The sequence below is a fragment of the Cervus elaphus genome, chromosome 12 (assembly GCF_910594005.1).
Source record: "Cervus elaphus chromosome 12, mCerEla1.1, whole genome shotgun sequence".
In the NCBI taxonomy this organism is placed as follows: Eukaryota; Metazoa; Chordata; class Mammalia; order Artiodactyla; family Cervidae; genus Cervus; species Cervus elaphus.
The window spans coordinates 91,899,142-91,917,539 of NC_057826.1; the positions used below are offsets into that span (position 1 = coordinate 91,899,142).

The window sequence follows — 18,398 nt, forward strand, 5'->3', positions numbered from 1 at the left end:
GCGGATTCTTCACCACTATGCCACCTGGGAAGCCCCCACAAGTTACTGTATGACGCAGCAATTTCACCGTGAGATATACATCAAAGGGAACTGAAAACTTATGTCCACAGAAAAATGTGTACATGAATGCTCATAACAGCTGAAAAGAAGAAACATTTCCGGTGTCCATCAATTGATTAATGGGCAAAACAATGTGGCATATCTACACAATGGAACGTTATTTTCAACAAAGAGTAATGAGTACTGATTCACGCTACAACATAAACACTATGCTAACTGAAAGAAGCTGATCATAACAGACCATATACTGTGTGATGATCCACAACAGGCAAATCTATCATGACAGAAAGCAGACTAAACGTTGCCATGGCTAGGGGTTGGAGTGATAGGTAATGATATCAATGAACATGGATGTTGTTCCTTTTTTTAAAAAAAATTGAAATATTATTCACATATTATGAAATGTGTCCTTTTAAAGAGTACAATTCAGTGTTCTATAAAGACACAAGGTTGTGCAACCATCACCACAATTTTTAATTCCAGAACATTTCGGGGGGGGGGGCTTCTTTTTGGGGTAATGAAATGTTCTAGAATCAAACAGAAGTAAGGGTTGCACAATTTTGGGACTATACTAAACACTACTAAACTGTAACCTTTAAAAGAATGAATTCTATCATTCTGATCTATAACAACTCTGGCAGAAATACACAATGTAGAAATTAGAGATGGAAGGGAAAGGAAGCCTCTAAGTATTTAACAAAATTAAGGTTCTCAGATCCTCAGTCAGGCTCCTTTAACTATTTACATGGATGGCTGGAAGGTGTGTGGCTGAAAACACTGTCAAGTGGTCACCTCAGGCTACTGTGTTCCCTTAAAGGGCTTAAAGGGTCATGAACCAGGGTAGATCCTTCAGATAAGGATCCACCACACATTTTTATGGAGATCCACAGTAAGAAATATATTTCACATCTTTTATTGGTAAACACACCGCCACATACTACACAAACTGACACTCATTCTTACTATTGGGACACACTCTGATACTTCAATTTGCTTTTGTTCTACTTCATTTTCAAAGACTGCTGAAGTGACGCACTAAACTGATTTCATGACCTGCTGACGGCACGGGTCTTACATGAAAATCACAGCTCCAGGATGCCTCCTCTACCCTCAACAGAGCGTCACTGTCCCAGAGGGCAGGTGGGGAGAAAGCTGTTCTTCCCAAGACTTTGTTTTTCTGCTTCCTTGAGCTCTGAGCCCCAAAGGACTCTCTGCAGCAACACCTCCGGGAGATGGTGAAGGACAGGGAAACCTGGCGTGTTGCAGTCCATGGGGTCGCAAAGAGTCAGACATGACTGAGTGACTGCAAGACAATAACTTCTCCCATAGCTGGGGTCAGTTCATAGGTAGGGAGAAAAACCCTTGGAGCTTTGAGATTAGATAGTTCAATGTAGTTACATCAACTGCCTTCTAGGTCTACGTTTTTATTCTTTCTCATTCCCAGCTTGGCGGGAGGTGGGGGCAACCTTGACTTAATCCTTTACTTAAATTCTTCTAATGGTTTATATATGGAAAGGGGATTGCATTTCTATAAAAATTTTTATAAGGCAACATTTCCCCCCTTATTTCACAAATATGTAAAAATACATTCAAGCTGCAGAAAGGAAGCATAATTATCTCCAGATGGGCACTCAGGGACAGTCTAGGCAGGCAGTGGCTTGATATCCTTATCTATGTATGACAGTGAAAGTGAAGGTCACTTAGTTGAGTCCGATTCTTTGCGACCCCAATATACAGTCCATGGAATTCTCCAGGCCAGAATACTGGAGTGTGTAGCCTTTCCCTTCTCCAGGGGATCTTCCCAACCCAGAGATGGAACCCAGGTCTCCTGCACTGCAGGTGGATTCCTTACCAGCTGAGCCACAAGGGAAGCCTAAAAATAGTGGAGTGGGTAGCCTATCCCTTCTCTAGCTGATCTTCCCGACCTGGGAACTGAACCAGGGTCTCCTGCATTGTAGGCAGATTCTTTACCAAGCTGAGCTATCAGGGAAGCCCAAAACATCCTCAGACAGCACTAGGCTACCTGGCTTACAGTTCCGTCTAACTCAGGCTTCTCTTCAAATAACCAGGGATGTGTAGATCACACAGTTCTCCCAAATACTTGATTTTAAATATACAGAGGAAAAAAAAATCTTGGTACTTGCAACCTCTCTATCACCTGTCCCCCCTGCCCATGGCCTCCCAACTACTTTCAATGGGGTTGGTGCTGGAAACGGGGGACTTTTCCTTTGTTTTGTTGCAGACTTCATCTTAAGGGTCATATTTTTGGACATATACAGAAGAAGAGAGAGCAGGGGGTGGTAGGCAAGATCCAGGGAAGAACTAAATTCTTCTGTATTATTAATATCAATAGATTTGGTCAAGACAGGAACAGGAAGACTCTTGAGAGTCCCTTGGACTGCAAGGAGATCCAACCAGTCCATCCTAAAGGAACTAAGTCCTGAATGTTCGTTCATTGGAAGGACTGATGTTGAAGCTGAAACTCCAATAGTTTGGCCACCTGATGCGAAGAGCTGACTCATTGGAAAAGACCCTAATACTGAGAAAGATTGAAGGCAGTAGGAGAAGGGGACAACAGAGGATGAGATGGTTGGATGGCATCATCAACTCAATGGACCTGAGTCTGAGCAAGCTCAGATGATGAAGGACAGGAAAGCCTAGCGTGCTGCAGTCCATGGGGTCGCAAAAGAGTCGGACATGACTGAGAGACTGAACAACAATTCTTATCAATAAATATTGTACATCTCGGGGAGTGCTGGTTTGAAGGAGCAATGGCACTTGCTCTTAGTATTTCCACTTCTCAGTGTTGCCCTAATTGCCACCATCTTTCCCTGCCCCCTGTTAACATACTATTTGCATGCAGGTAATATAATGGTGTACACACACTTTTGTAGAAGGTGTGAACTAGGACAAAGGGCTTGGGCTTTGGAGTCATAAAAGGACGGGTATCCACAGAGCATAAGGAGCTTTCTGACCTTGCTCAGGTTAACCTCTCTAAGACTCAGTTGCCTTAAATCTACAAAATGGGCTTAATAATAGCAATCTTACCGAGTTGATGTGAAGGTTGAAAACAATCCATGTAAGGCATTTAGCACATTTTCCAGTAAAGAAAAGGCTTAGAGAGGTTAAGGAAACATGTTCATAGAAGCAATGAAGGAGCTTTATCAAGCAGTAAATTTCAGTCCTGGGTCTCAGGTAGCCCTGGCCTGCAAGTCTGCACTTACAGTACAGACACCAACGGGAGTTTCAGTGATTCAAGGTTCTCTTCTATTTCTACTTCCGTCTTCCTTCAAGCTAATTAAGAGTCTAGACATTTCTTCCTCCCTATATCTCCCAGGAACCTCTACTTCAGTTATCTGTTTCTTTTTCCTAACTTTTCTTTTTGCTTACAACCACTATTAGCTATTTCACTTGCCCACTGACTTTGTGAGGTTTCTAGCAGGAATGCCCATTTTAAAAGAATCTAAGACACAGGGTTACTACAGAGAGCTAGAGTTGCTCTGTAAGAATTAAGTTACTTCCCTTTCAAATATTTCCTCTCACTCAACACATGCTTGTTGTTTAAAACAAACAAAAAATACGGTTAATTCTATACCATGCAAAGAAAAATTGCTTAATTTTTTTCTTTTAGCTTCAGTTCAGTTCAGTCGCTCAGTAGTGTCCAACTCTTTGCGACCCCATGGATTGCAGCACGCCAGGCTTGCCTGTCCATTACCAACTCCCGAAGCTTGTTCAAACTCATGTCCATTGAGTCCGTGATACCATCCAACCATCTCATCCTCTGTTGTTCCCTTCTCCTCCTGCCTTTGATCTTTCCCAGCATCAGGGTCTTTTCCAATGAGTCAGCTCTTCACATCAGGTGGTCAAAGTATTGGAGCTTCAGCTTCAGCATCAGTCCTTCCAATGAATATTCAGGACTGATTTCCTTTAGGATGGACTGGTTGGATCTCCTTGCAGTCCAAGGGACTCTCAAGAGTCTTCTCCAACACCACAGTTCAAAAGCATCAATTCTTTGGCGCTCAGCGTTCTTTATGGTCCAACTCTCACATCTATACATGACTACTGGAAAAACCATAGAATTGACTAGATGGACCTTTGTCAGCAAGGTGATATCTCTGCTTTTTAATACACTGTCTAGGTTTGTCATAGCTTTTCTTCCAAGGAGCAAGCATCTTTTAATTTCATGGCTGCAGTCACCATCCGCAGTGATTTTGGAGCCCAAGAAAATAAAGTCTGTCACTGTTTCCATTGTTTCCCCATCTATTTGCCATGAAGTGATGGGACCGGATGCCATGATCTTAGTTTTCTGAATGTTGAGCTTTAAGCCAGCTTTGTCACTCTTCTCTTTCACTTTCATCAAGAGGCTCTTCAGTTCCTCTTCACGTTTAGCTTAATTGTATATATATTTTACAATAAATGAAATTTCACTGTTTTATTTTCTTCTCCATTATATTCCAACCCTTTCTATCTGCCCTGAAATATTCTTCAGAAGTGACTTTTTCCCCCAGTCGCTCTGTAACATACCTGTTGGACTGATTCTATGACTTGCTGTTTCGGCGTTTGGTTATTTCCCACTATTTTACCACTGCAAATAAAGTTTCAACTGTACTGTTCTTATCATCACATGAAAAATTCTACTATCAATGATAAGATGAAAGAGTATGTACTTATCACTAGTTTAATCAGTGCTTGATAAATATTTGGTGTTGAAGAATATAATATAAGTTGAAGAACTAACTTTGTTTCACAATGCTATCAATTAGTAATGCTTTATCGCTTGTGGTATTTGTAAATTCTTTTCCTCTCTAAGCTTATCATGGTCAGCTTTTTTTATTTGCAAATAAAAATCTTGACTTCTAAGGAAAAAAAGTTAGTAATGCTTTATAAACATCTTAAACACTCATAAAGATCTGAAGATCTGCCATGCTTGCATTTCCACAAGCTACATGTTTCAACTATTTACTCTTTTGCAACTGAGCCTTTATTTTAAAAGGGAAGACATTTCCTGTTTACGACTTTATGGGAATAGGATAAAACAGCAGTTTAAGGCTATAAAAGGCATTCTGAGGGAACTTCTGGAATATATTATACTTAAAAGTTTTCATATGTGTCAAACAATACAAACATATACTGTTTTTAAAGACCAAGAGAGAGCAGGGGGTGGTAGGCACCTGTTTTTAAAGTACTATTGTTTTTCTGGATAAAATAGTGAAAATATAGAGTTAAATGCAGAAAATTTAAATGTGTAGTTTTATTCTTAATATTTAGGAAAGATGGTCATTTCTTGTCTTATGAGTTGTTCTAGTCTCCTCATTTTCTCTGAGGTGCTTTGCTGGAATCACTGTGAGGTGAGCAGACAGGAGCGAGGCAGTCCCACGACCACAGAGCTGGTAGCCTCCCGTGACCGCTCATCTCCCAGTTTCCCAGAACCGCACGGGAAGCCGACTCTCCACCTCGGGCCTCTGCAGCCTTCTCAGGGCATCCAGGAGGTCAGCTTCCCTGCTTGCCTTACAGGCTTTCTGAAAACCGACATGGCAGGGGAGCAGGGACGCGGAGAGAGGTCTTGTCCTGGTGGTGTCCTTCCCTTGGATGAAAACACTTTCTCGGTTTCTGGAGCTCTGACACCAGCAGGTTTCTCACAGATACAAAGCGACAGTCTTACTTTCTTAGAGGCCATGACTAGGGAGCGACTGAGCGCAGACCCAGGCACGTCAGGCCAGTGTCACTCTGTAGGGGGTCATCTGGGAATGGCGTGGCTGGGGCCCACATCTGATGGGCTGGAGGACACTGCTGCCTTCCAGTGCCCGGGCGCTGGGAGGACAGATGCTCTGCGGCCCAGATGCTGGTAGGCTGGGCCTGTGTCCATGGTTGGATTTTTTAAAGTCCTGCTGGTCATTCATGTAGGTCAACATTCAGTGTATAGCTGCTTGAGCCTAAAATCTAATCATTTTACATATAAGTACAACATAGATCCTTCAGAATTTTAATATAAACTTAGTTTTCTAGTTTAACTTTTCACTTTCATGCGTTGGAGAAGGAAATGGCAACGCACTCCTGTGTTCTTGCCTGGAGAATCCCAGGGACGGGGGAGCCTGGTGGGCTGCTGTCTATGGGGTCGCACAGAATCGGACACGACTGAAGTGACTTAGCAGCAGCAGCAGTTTTCTAGGATGGCAATTCCATGTCGGGTGGTCGGGGTGGAGGGAAGCCCACACTTTGCTCATTCAAGGAGTTATTACCCAGGAGTTATTACCCTGTCCTCCATTTTTGAAAATGAATTCAAGGACAGTTCAGCCACTCTCTTGACCAGTCTCATCTGTAGCCCTCTCAGTCTGTGGCTATTCTGTGAAGAGGGCCAAGTCTGGTAATTTTATCACATCTAATGGCATCAGGCCCATGTGTTTTCATATTGAAATATTTGTTTTTAACTATAAATTGTGACAGACTTGATTTTCTTGGGCTCCAAAATCCCTGCAGATGGTGGCTGCAGCCATGAAATTAAAAGATGTTTGCTCCTTGCAAGAAAAGCTATAACCAACCTAGACATTATATTAAAACGCAGAGATGTTACTTTGCCAACAAAGGTCCGTCTAGTCAAAGCTATGGTTTTTCCAGTAGTCATGTATGGATGTGAGAGTTGGACTATAAAGAAAGGTGAGTGATGAAGGATTGATGCTTTTGAACTGTGGTGTTGGACAAGACTCTTGAGAGTCCCTTGGACTTCAAGGAGATCCAACCAGTCCACCCTAAAGGAAATCAGTCCTGAATATTCATTGGAAAAGACCCTGATGTTGGGAAAGATGGAAGGCAGGAAGAGAAGGGGATAACAGAAGATAAGATGGTTGGATGGCATCACCTACTCGATGGACATAAGTTTGAGCAAGCTCTGGGAGTTGGTAATGGACAGGGAAGCCTGACGTGCTGCAGTCCATGGGGTCCCAAAGAGTCAGAAACAACTGAGTGACTGAACTGAACTATAAATTGATATATTTTAATTTCTATTTATAGAAAGGCCTTAGTCTTGCTATGAAGGGACATATGTAAGTAGGTTTTATTTCGTATAAACCTCCTTTGAGAATGATACAGAAGCCTTATCAAATGTTATCAAAGAGGGGAAGGCAAAGAATTTTCCAGGTCAGGTAATAAAAATGGAAAATAAACTTTGGGTCAGCCGTTCTGGACTCCAAAGGAGCTTAGCTGGACCAAGAGTGATGTGGGCACAAATACGAGCATCTTGTGTCTCCTGGGAGCCAAGAGTCCCAGAGACCCCACTGACCTCCAGCGTGATCCTGTTCTTCACCAGGAGCCCGATCTTAATGTCCATCAGGTTCAGGTCTTTCTCCAGCTGCTGATTGCCCCTGATCTTCGTCACTACTTCCTCCCTCAACCGGGCCACCTCCAGCTCTTCCTGGAAATCCAAGTCGCTTTGGTCCAACAGGTATACAAATTTGCGGATTACCCTTAATGGGGGGTTTTCGGAGCCAACTGCAAGGAAAGGAAAGGAGTGCTTCAACTGGGCATGCTTGAAATGATCATCAGTAGGAAAGAAACTAGGTCTTTAAAGAAAGCATTTTCAGAAAATAGAGCAATGGTGGTGCTGGGCCCCACAGTGAATCATCCCGCCTCACGTCAAATATGACGTGTCAAAGGAAACTGATCATATAAATAAATGCAGGTCACTGAGAAGGTCTGCCTCACAATTTCCTTGTTATCCAGCATTTGTTTATCAGCCGTCTCTCACACTGTTTCCAGGATTCCCACACTGAGGAGATAGTTCTATCTATTGGTGTCTTATTGATGAGGAATCTGGGAAAGAATGCTAACACTGAGCTTTCCCGGCTCTGAGAGCTTGTGGCTGAGCCAGATAAGAGATTTCTGTTCTTGCTGCAGGAAGCAGAAAGTGTTTGTTTTTTCAGCCCAAAAGACTTTGGGGGAAGGAGCAGGAATTAGGTGAAAGGGGAATTAGAAAAGGTCCATCAAAGGAGAACTGTAAGGTTCAACAGAAGCCAAGAGGACCACAATGGGAACACATGTTCTGCTTGGCAGAAACAAAATAAATTTAGAGATTGAAGTTGGGTCCCCATCATTTCAGCATGAACCAGGGAGACCTAGGAGACCAGGCTTAGTCATGGTGAGCATATCTATGTAAATTCTTCCAAGGGCTTTCCCTTAGTGCCTTGAATGTTACTTACGCTTTGATTCCTTGGCACCGTGACTTTGCAAAAAAACAACTTTTTAAAGGTGTTTAGTGAGAGTGACCCTGCGTAAACTATAAGAGTAAACAACTGGACCTTCAAGGCTAATGACAGGACACAGCAATACCAAGAGGACTTGAGAGAGCCCAGTCCAGTTTGGGCAGCCTCAGTCAACACCCTCTCCTTTACATCAGGGCTCTATTCAAGCTTCCCTATGTTAACACTGCTGTTTGGCTGTGTGGTGTTTCGTCACTTAAGAAATAGAGTTCAATCAACAATGCAAACAATTAGCAGCATGAACCCAGCACAAACAGCCAATTCTAGAGTCATCTGTATTACTATTGTGCCTCTTCCGATGTATTTATTGATATCTATCAAGGAAAAGCATCAGAGGTCCACATCTGCCTCCAGGCTCAGAATCTACTGGATGATAATACCTCATATTCCACTAGATCGCAAGTTACCGTGGATCATGGACCCTTGACTTCCTGATCACCAAAGCATATGTGAATCGATTTTCCTGCTGTTTTACCAAAGATGTTGTTGGTGACACGACCATTTCAGGAACAGCCCGAACCACACACCAGAGCTCAGTTATATAGCTGAGAGAACGTAAGCCACCTCATGTGTGTCCAAAGTTCTCTCTGCCTGCTCCAGAGAACTGTGTATCATTTTGTGTGCCAACAGGGCAGGTAGAAACAAATGAATAATTTAGCTTCACAAATTTTTATGGCTCAAATGTAACAGCTCCTCTGTCAACAATTGGCTTTCTGGCATCTTCATATCTTCACACCACTTTGTGGTAACTTTCGTTTCAGGAAACCACTCAACTTCACAGTCAGCACTTACAAGTGGCCAGTTAAAGTTCTAGCAAGTTCCAAACCTGAATGCATTCAGTGTCCTTCTGGAGGAAATGGGTGAAAATGAATTATGACAGACTAATAAAAGTGACATTTTTCAGCTTAAGAAAATGCCTTTGTTTTATGAAGGTGCTGAACTGAGAAAGAAATGAAAATTTACAGTTCAGTTACCACAAAGCTACCTTATTTGCCAAAGCAGCTTTTATCTAATTTATTCATCAACACAGTTTCTGTCTTCTATACTTTAAAAAGAAATCACCTAGATTTTTTAGCTGGAATTCCTTCTATCTTTGTAACTTAAAAAAAAAGTAAGCAAGTGACAAAAACTACCCACAAAGTTATATATGTTCTACTTATTTACAAGGTATTGGTGGGGGGTGGTCTTGGGGGAAGTGGACAAATGCTAAATTATGTGAAATTGGTTTGTAATCTCACAGCTGAGTTTTCCTTTCCAGATTGAGCACCGTTTCTACAATTGTCTGTTTTACTGAATATACAATTTAGGGATGGATTTTTGTCAATAAAGTATTCTAAATGCTAGCATAATTTACATTAAAAAACAAAACAAAACAAAACTACCCACAAAAACCTGTTCCCTGGAAGGAGAGGAGAAGCAGCTCGTGTGTGTTTGGAAAATTTATCCTTAATTTACCTATCTTAGTGTGTCAGGACTCAAAAAACAAACCCCCTCTTCAGCTTTCTTGTAAAAAGTAAAAGGTAGATATCTACCAATGGAGACATGAATCTCACCAATTGCAAAGTGGAGCAGTGTGGCATTAGAGACACCTTCCCTCAGTCTGCATGCTGGATTCTGGGACCTAGAAACATGTTAGAATCCGGAAGATTCCACAGCTCGAGGCAGAACCTGGCCTTTGAGGCTGCCAGAGACTTTTTCCTTAACAAGTACCAGGGAGGGTCTTTCTTGGGTCATACACTTTGCTCCATAATTCAGACAGACTTTTGACAATAAAAGGTGTTGGCGAAACTACCTACTACTACTGTGCTAGGAACATACTGAGCAGTATTTTTATTTCTTTAAAAAAAATAATAAGAAACAAGATAGTTACAGAGAACATAATGGCCATTTTCACTACTAAAATACACAATGATGTGTTTTGCCCTCTCAAAACTAATCCTGAATGACCTAAATATTTGAAGAATTTGGGCAGTGCTAATAAACTTATCAGCAAGCTCTTCTAGACTTAATCTAGGACATGCTTTTTATCACATGCTCTTATGAAAATTAGAATGTTAAAAATTCAGCATATAAAGAATGCTTCACTATGTAAAACAAATGAACAATAGAATAACAAACACGAGCAGAGCTGAAACTGCAAAAGGTGGCACAAAATGTGAATGCTATTTCTGGGTGATTTTTATTTTATTTTCCTGTTTTCCAACTTTCTGCAAATGACATACTAGTATTATAAGGAAGACAATTTAAAAACCACAGGGACTGTGAAAAGTCTAGAATGAAATTACATGAAGATGTTTGTAGTTTTCTTTGGGAGGTGAAACTGTGTGCTTTTCCCCTTCTTATTCATATTCATACTTATTTCATATTCTTATTCCATAAGAAATAATTCATATTTCTTAAAATGAGAAGAAAAAAATCACAGGCCAGGTAATAAATTAAACAGTATTCAGATGTAAGTTTATCTTCTGGCTAACTCTTTTGCATTAAATTCCTGCCTATAGCTTATTATTATTATTTTTTGAATATCTGTAAGAGGTCCCTTCATGATTGTTTTTCACGATTTTCTTTTGAAATACATAGTGAGACAGGCATGCAGTTTTTATCTTGACCTCCTGCCAATGACCCCATGACTGACAGGCTGCAGGAAATACCAAAACAGGTCTGCCAAGAAGCCACCACTGAGTCCACTCCTGCGAGGTCCTTCCCACATCACTTGAGGAAATGGCCATGGGGACCTCGTCCCAAGGCTGGTGCTGTGGGTATTGAGTCTGCCAGTGCTGGAGGGCCTCTTGTGGTGGGGGGGTCGTCATCGGCTTGTCACAGGGACGGGGCACTGGCAGCGGCGGTCTTGGAAGGTGCCCCTTGGCGTGAGCCCTCTTGAGGTTGCCATTAACCCTACCATAGAGCCCATAGCTAGCTCAAATTTATTATAAAAATATCAGCATTAATGCCAACTCCATTTTTAAAAAATTGAAGCATAATTGAAGCATATCATTAATATATATACATATCACTTTATATCACTTCACAAAACACTTGAAACTAACACAACACTGTAAATATATATATATATATATATATATATAGGGTTGGCCAAAATTGGGTTTTTCCATAAGCTGTTGCAGAAAAACATACATATACATATATATAAATTTTCAGATTCTTTTCTATTATAGGTTATTATAAGATATTGAATACAGGTCCCTGGGCTATACAGTAGGTCCTATTGATTATCAATTTTATATATAGTAGTGTGTATCTGTTAATCCCAAACTCCTAATTTATCCCCTCCCCTCAACACTGTCCATTCTTTTTGAAGAAGAAATTCCATCTACTGCCCTTAACCATTCCATTTTGATAGAAAGGCCCGTTTCCTGTCATGACATGCTTGGGTCTGAGGTGGTCAAAATCTACTGGCAGTAATGTGCATCCACGGACGTGATCAGATGGAAATAACTTCTGCTTGCTTGGTTTATAAGGAATCCTTTGTTTCAGAATGCCCCACTTACCCAGTGTTTTGTAGTCATCTCTAGCTTTGCTTGCTCTCAATAGAGACTGAATTTTCACAATTTCATTGTTCTGCAAAAGAAGATGACCAGTCACAACCTCCCAGAGTTCCATCGACTCCACTATTTTAGAATTAAGAACTCTTTAAAAACTGACAGCATTTGAAGAATGAACTGACAGTATTTAGATGTGGCGTAGTCAACATTTATTTTTGCATTCTCTTTGAAGAAAGGGTCAGATAAGTTAGCTAACAGTATATAAACAAGATTGCAAAGGGATTGTCTAAATAAAGATATCTAAAAAGGGAAAAGAATTTTACCACCAAACTTAGATGGTCCGATCTATGTTCACATATCTGTTCTTCAAAAACCCTGAAAAAATTCCTCCTGTGAGTTTCTATTTAACTGGTTAGCAGTAATTAAAACTTTGCAAGCAATGTTGAAAAGCCCTTCATTAGTGTCTTTACTCTCTGGCATAACTAGCCCACATAAATTTTTCCTCACCCATTTCCTTTCCAGTTCTGAATGGAACAATGAACAAAAATATGTAAGAAGCCTCTAAATAGCACCACATTGAGTTCTAAAATCCATTTTTTTCCTCCAAGCATTTGTTTCTTGGAGGAAAGAATCACTCAATGCTAACATTCACAAACTATTCATTTAAGTTCATTCTCAGGGAGGACAAAAATCCACGTGTGTCTCTTACATGATCTCTGAAAAACTGCAGTCGTGAGAGGTAATTCTTTCGTGCTGTTACCATCCGGTACCAGGACTGAATCTAAAAAATAAGTAAAAAAGAGAAATCCAGGCAATTACCAAACCACCTTTCATATGCCTCTATGTACTCTCTTAAAGATAATATTGATAGTTTATTTGATAAAAAAGTAAAAATGAGCCACCCACCAACTAATAAATACCTACAGCCTCATCTTCATCTCCTACTTCTTTCGTTGCTTTTCCTCTGAGGGGTTCAGAACATGTTATACGTTATGGTGGAGAAGGTAATGCAGTTCTTTGTACTATTTTGTTTTAATCTCAGTAAATAAAAGCCAAGCGAGCAAGGCATTTTGCTGAGAGTTGCAATGGGTCAGGGGATCAAATAAAACTAAGTTCAGGGTTGCTTCCAACATCCCTTAAATGCAGCTAATACTTTTTAGGTCTTTACAGGAAAACATTTCAAAAGCTCTCATGAGGGACCCACTGTGACCCATGGTTTTCTGGGTGAATAAGCATGTGTTCCATGGTCAGCACAGGATATTTCCAAGTGTAACATGTTCAGGAACTAAGAATGCAAAAGGTCTAGACCATGTCATTTTCTGTCCTCACAGTTTAAAAAGTCTTAGCAAATCTCATCTGACTTTGTCCCTCTCCAGCCCTACTCTTCTGACTCTTATCTGGATTTCCAAGTTTCTACAAGCTCATTGCCAGATAGTCCTTTAGTTTTCAGCTCTGAGAGTGGGCACCCCCGTGGCTGCTCTTTCTCTAAGCTTGGAGCAACCAGCCTCGATTGGAAGCTGGGTTAGATGGGCTTATCTACTAAATACAGGTCCTAACTTAGTTGTACTTCCTTCTTCTCATTGGTTTTGCATTTGCCTTACAACTAAGGTTTGTACTGTTAAACCTGAACATTCTAATTATTATTAGAGAAGATCACACAAAGAACATGAAATAAAGCTGGAGTTCCTCCACATCAATTTGGACTTTTTAGAGAAGAAGCTTTTATTAGGTTGGTGCAAAAGTAACTGCGGTTTTGCATTGTTGAACTTTGCCATTTGATACTGGAATACATTCTTAAATAAATGTGGCTATGTTACACATCATTTTCATGGACACTTCTTACTTTATTTTTTAAAATTTATTTATTTTTAATTGAAGGATAATTGCTTTACAGTATTGTGTTGGTTTCTGCCAAACATTAACATGAATCAGCCATAGGTATACATATTCATTTTTTTTTTTTTTGCTGATGACTTAATACTTGCTGGGTATTTTATGTTTATTTTAGACTACGGAGATGATGTTAGACAAAAGCAAATTCGAGTGATTTTCTTATCTGATTTCAAGATGGATTGCAAAGCAGGGGAGACAACTTGCAACATCAACAATGCACTTGGCCCAGGAACTGCTAACGACTGTACAGTGCAGTGGTGGTTCAAGAAGTTTTGCAAAGGGGACAAGAGCCTTGAGGATGAGAAGCACAGTGGCCGGCCATCGGAAGCTGATAGTGACCAACTGAGAGGAATCACTGAAGCTGTCCTCTTACAACGATACAAGAAGCTGACAAAGAGCTCAATGTTGACCTTCCTATGGTTGTTCGGCATTTGAGGCAAATTGGAAAGGTCACAAAGCTCGATATATCGGTGCCTCATGATCTGACTGAAAATTTAAAAAAAATTGTCATTTTGAAGTGTAGTCTTCTCTTATTCTACACACAACAATGAACCTTTTCTCAATCGGACTGTGACGTACATGTGATGAAAATTGGATTTTATACAACTGGCAATGACCAGCTCAATGCTGGACCCAGAAGAAGCTCCAAAGCACTTCCCAAAGCCAAACTTGCACCAAGAAAAGGTCATGGTCACTGTCTGATGGTCTGCTGCTGGTCTGATCCACTCCAACTTTCTGAATCCCAGTGAAACCATTACATCTGAGAAGTATGCTCAGCAAACTGATGAGATGCACCGAAAACTGAAATGCCTGAAGCTGGCATCAGTTAACAAAAAGGGCTCAATTCTTCTCTATGACAATGCCCGACTGCACGTCACACAACCAATGCTTCAGAAGTTGAACAAGCTGGGCTACAAAGTTTTGCCTCATCTGCCATATTCACCTGACCTCTTGCCAACAAACTACCACTTCTTCAAGCATCTCAACAACTTTTTTGGAGAGAAAATGCTTCCGCAACCAGCAGGAGGCAGAAAGTGCTTTCCAAGAGTTTGTTGAATCCTGAAGCACAGATTTTTATGCTACAGAAATAAACAAACTTATTTCTCATTGGCAAAAATGTATTGATTGTAATGGCTCCTATTTTGATTACTAAAGATGTGTTTGAGCCTAGTTATATTGATTTAAAATTCACGATCTGAAACCACAATTACATTTGCACCAACCTAATATTATAAAGAGACAACATAGTGTTTTCATGGACCTTCTTGAGGATGATCAGCTAAGTGAGGGGGGAGGCAGGACTCAAACCCAGGACTTGCTTCTGACATCATCTCATACACAGTCTGTCTTCCAGAAGCAAAAGGAGAATGAAGAAAAAAGTTTACATGCTTGCTAAGGTAGGAAAGAGTGTTTACCTTCACAATAAAACGAATATTATCAATGAACATTTGTCGCCTGCGTTTATATGCTTCCCGTTGCTTATATGCCTTCCAAAAAGCCTGTAGAAAATAATGAGTTACAGAATTACTCACATGTCACAGTTTATTTTAGAAAGTGCAAGGAGAGAGTACATCACAAGAGACACTCAGTTGGGACAATGTCAGGGATCCTCCCTTCCAGACCTCATCTGGACACCATCTCATCTGACACCACGTGGACACTGAACTGGGCAGAGCACACCTGCTCAGAGCTATGGCTGGTCCCAAACTGGTGAAAGGAATTACCAGGTGGAAGCCCAGTTTCTGCTTTGAAAGCATAATTTTAACAAGGCCCTGAGTGATAAGAAGTAATTAAAATGAATTGCCCTGAAATATACAAACAGATCAACTTGGTGTTCGTATTATTTGGTAACATTATAAGATGCCTCAGGGCTTCTCAGGTGGTGCTAGTGGTAAAGAACCCACCTACCAAAGCAGGAGACATAAGAGACGTGGGTTCAATCCCTGGGTTGGGAAGATCCCTTGGAGGAGGGCCTGGCAACTCACTCCAGGGTTCTTGCTGAGATAATCCCATGGACAGAGGAGCCTGGTGGGCTATCGTCCACAGGGTCGCAAAGAGTTAGACACAACTGAAGTGACTGAGCATGCGTGAGATATCTCAAAATAATGACTAGTAAGTATCTTTACTCCAGCAAGCGAGCCACTGTGATGCAGATCAAAAAGGAAGATGACCCTGGATTCCTGAAAGCAGGAGTGCTGTGATGGATCTTGCATTATTTCATCTATTTTTACATAAAGTTTAATGAGGCTTCATCAATATACCTTTACTACATTATCACCTTAACGAGAGCTTTTATAGGAAACATTTACAAAAAGTGGACACAAACTGGTATCTTAATTTGTTTTCTGTTCTTTTCTGGGCTGCTCTGTGCAGCACGCGGGATCTTAGTTCCCTGACTAGGGATCGAACCTGTGCCTCCTGCAAAGGAAACGCAGCCTCCTCACTGCTGGACTGCCAGGGAACTGCAAACTGGTATCTTCAGAATGATCACATCCATCGTTGCTATAAGTTTAGTCCAGCTCATTTTTGAGAATCTTTTTATTGAGACATATCTTTGTAACTCACTGCACTGCTCTGATTATTTTTTTTCAAGTTAGAATTCAAATAAACACAAATTTTGTGTTTAGTTCAGTCGTGTCTGACTCTTTGCGACCCCATGGACTGCAGCACACCAGGCCTCCCTGTCCATCACCAACTCCTGGAGTTTACTCAAACTCATGTCTATCGAGTGGGTGATGCCATCCTCCCATCTCAAAGGGACAAATACAAAAATCAAGTTATTTTTATAATTTTTTCACATTTGCATATATCAATCCACCCCATTCCTTCTTTTTTTTAACAAAGGTATATGGGATTTTATCGCCATTAAAAAAAGAAAATACCTCTGGTAATGATTCAAAACAAAACAGTCATGATGGAATATACACTCAATGGAGTACTTGCTCCAGATTTCCCCTCCCGGTATTTTTATTTTTTGTTTTGTAATTGTTGCAGTGTTGTGGTGGCTTCTGCTGCACAACAACGCCAATCAGCCAGAATAATACACATATCCCCTCCCTCCGAGCCTGCCTCCCCACCCCCAGCCCTCTAGGTGACCACAGAGCGCCACGCCGGGCTCCTCGTGCCGCACGGCAACCTCTCATCAGTCATCCCTTTTACACATGACATCCCCTCCCTCAGTTCAAATCCCTAGCAATGACAAATGTGCTTGAAAAAAACCTTAATTTTGAAATAATTAGCAACTCATATGATGCTGCAAAGATAATACATTGAGTTCCATGGACCCTTCACCCAGCTTCCTCCAATGGAACCATTCTACATGTATGTTTATAAAGCAATCCATCATACTGCTAGAAAACAAGAAGGCTTAAGTGTCAAAAACTATGAGGGATCCTGGGAGAGAGAAGACAGTTCGAACTGGCTGAAAGAGGGAACCTCAGAACACAATTCTACAAACATTGGAAACCTCTACAAAAAATGTGAGCTGGCTCTAAGCTTGAGGAGCCTTGGGTGGCAGTCAGAGAAATTCTGGGGAAGTTTTCACATCATCCACGTGCCAAGCAGTGGGGCAAAAACATGGATGGGGAGTAGGAGCTGGAAAATTACGAGAGTATAGTCTTTTTGGAGGGAATTTAGCAGCATCAAATTTAAAGCTATTTAGTATTTCACCTAGTGCTTCTAATTTTCAATATACCTAGCCTAAGAAAATATAAGCACCTGTGTAGAAAGATGATATTTAAGGATTTCTGTTGTATTATTGTTTGTAATACTGAAAAAGTATAGAGGTCAGAATGCTGACAAAAAGGAAAACAGTGATCAATTGTGATTGCATTCATCTGGATGACAATCTAACTAGTAACTCATTTGTCATGATGGTCTCAGTGTGACTCAGGTGCTTTTGAGCCTAGCACTGTTTTTAAAGCACAGAGGTGCAAATGTACAAATAATATTATACATGCCATTTCTTGATCCAAACTGAAAGGCAACCAAGATACTGGAATTGGCTCAATTACTCATTCTGCTTTTTATTTTTTTATTTATTTTTTTTCTTTTCTCATTCTGCTTTTTAAAGAATTATTTCAACTCCAGAAACAGTATTAATCTCTATTAGCTTGGATTCTCGAAGCTTTTGGATAAGGAATCTGTTGTAGTAACCGATCTGATATTGAAGCATGTTTGCATTGGTGAAATGAACCTACTTGTAGGTTTTGTACGATGTTTTTAATGTCCTAAGGAGTCAATGCTCACCAACAGTACTTTCCTAAAGCTCTCATTTTATATTTCACCTATTTAATGATTATGTATATTTTTCTGGGATCTACATTTATATATCAATGTTACCTTTCCAAACCAAGGCAGATTGGCTGGGTTTAGAGGTTCTGGTCTATAGAAGCAGAATAACACATGCTTCCTATTTTATTTGTCAAAATTTAACATTCTTCTTTTTTGTTTGTAAGTTTTCATTTCATCAGGATTGGCCTTTCTTATTCCATGCTAACAGCAGAACTGTTGTGCAAGGCCCAGAGCCTGCAGGCTCTTCTAATTAGAGGCTCTTTATTGAAAACAATTATAGGTATAAAGTTGGGAGGAAGAAGCTATTGGTATAAAGATACAAACAGAGACAAAACTCTAAACCCTAAGGTCATTTAGAAGCAGCCTTTTATGGACAGAGACAGAAGGCATTTACGAA

General features: G+C 40.6%; 1 protein-coding gene across 2 annotated transcripts in view; it reads right to left on the reverse strand.

The window, feature by feature from the left end:
• Nucleotides 1–18,398, reverse strand: part of IQGAP2 (IQ motif containing GTPase activating protein 2) — a 296,931-nt gene that overhangs the window by 42,795 nt on the left and 235,738 nt on the right. For both annotated transcript variants that reach the window (XM_043920016.1, XM_043920017.1), the window contains 4 exons: nt 15,124–15,207; nt 12,525–12,596; nt 11,822–11,891; nt 7,337–7,545 (listed from right to left, as the gene is read on the reverse strand). In XM_043920016.1, coding sequence (XP_043775951.1) covers nt 7,337–7,545; nt 11,822–11,891; nt 12,525–12,596; nt 15,124–15,207 — 435 coding nt within the window. The remainder of the gene's footprint in view (nt 1–7,336; nt 7,546–11,821; nt 11,892–12,524; nt 12,597–15,123; nt 15,208–18,398) is intronic.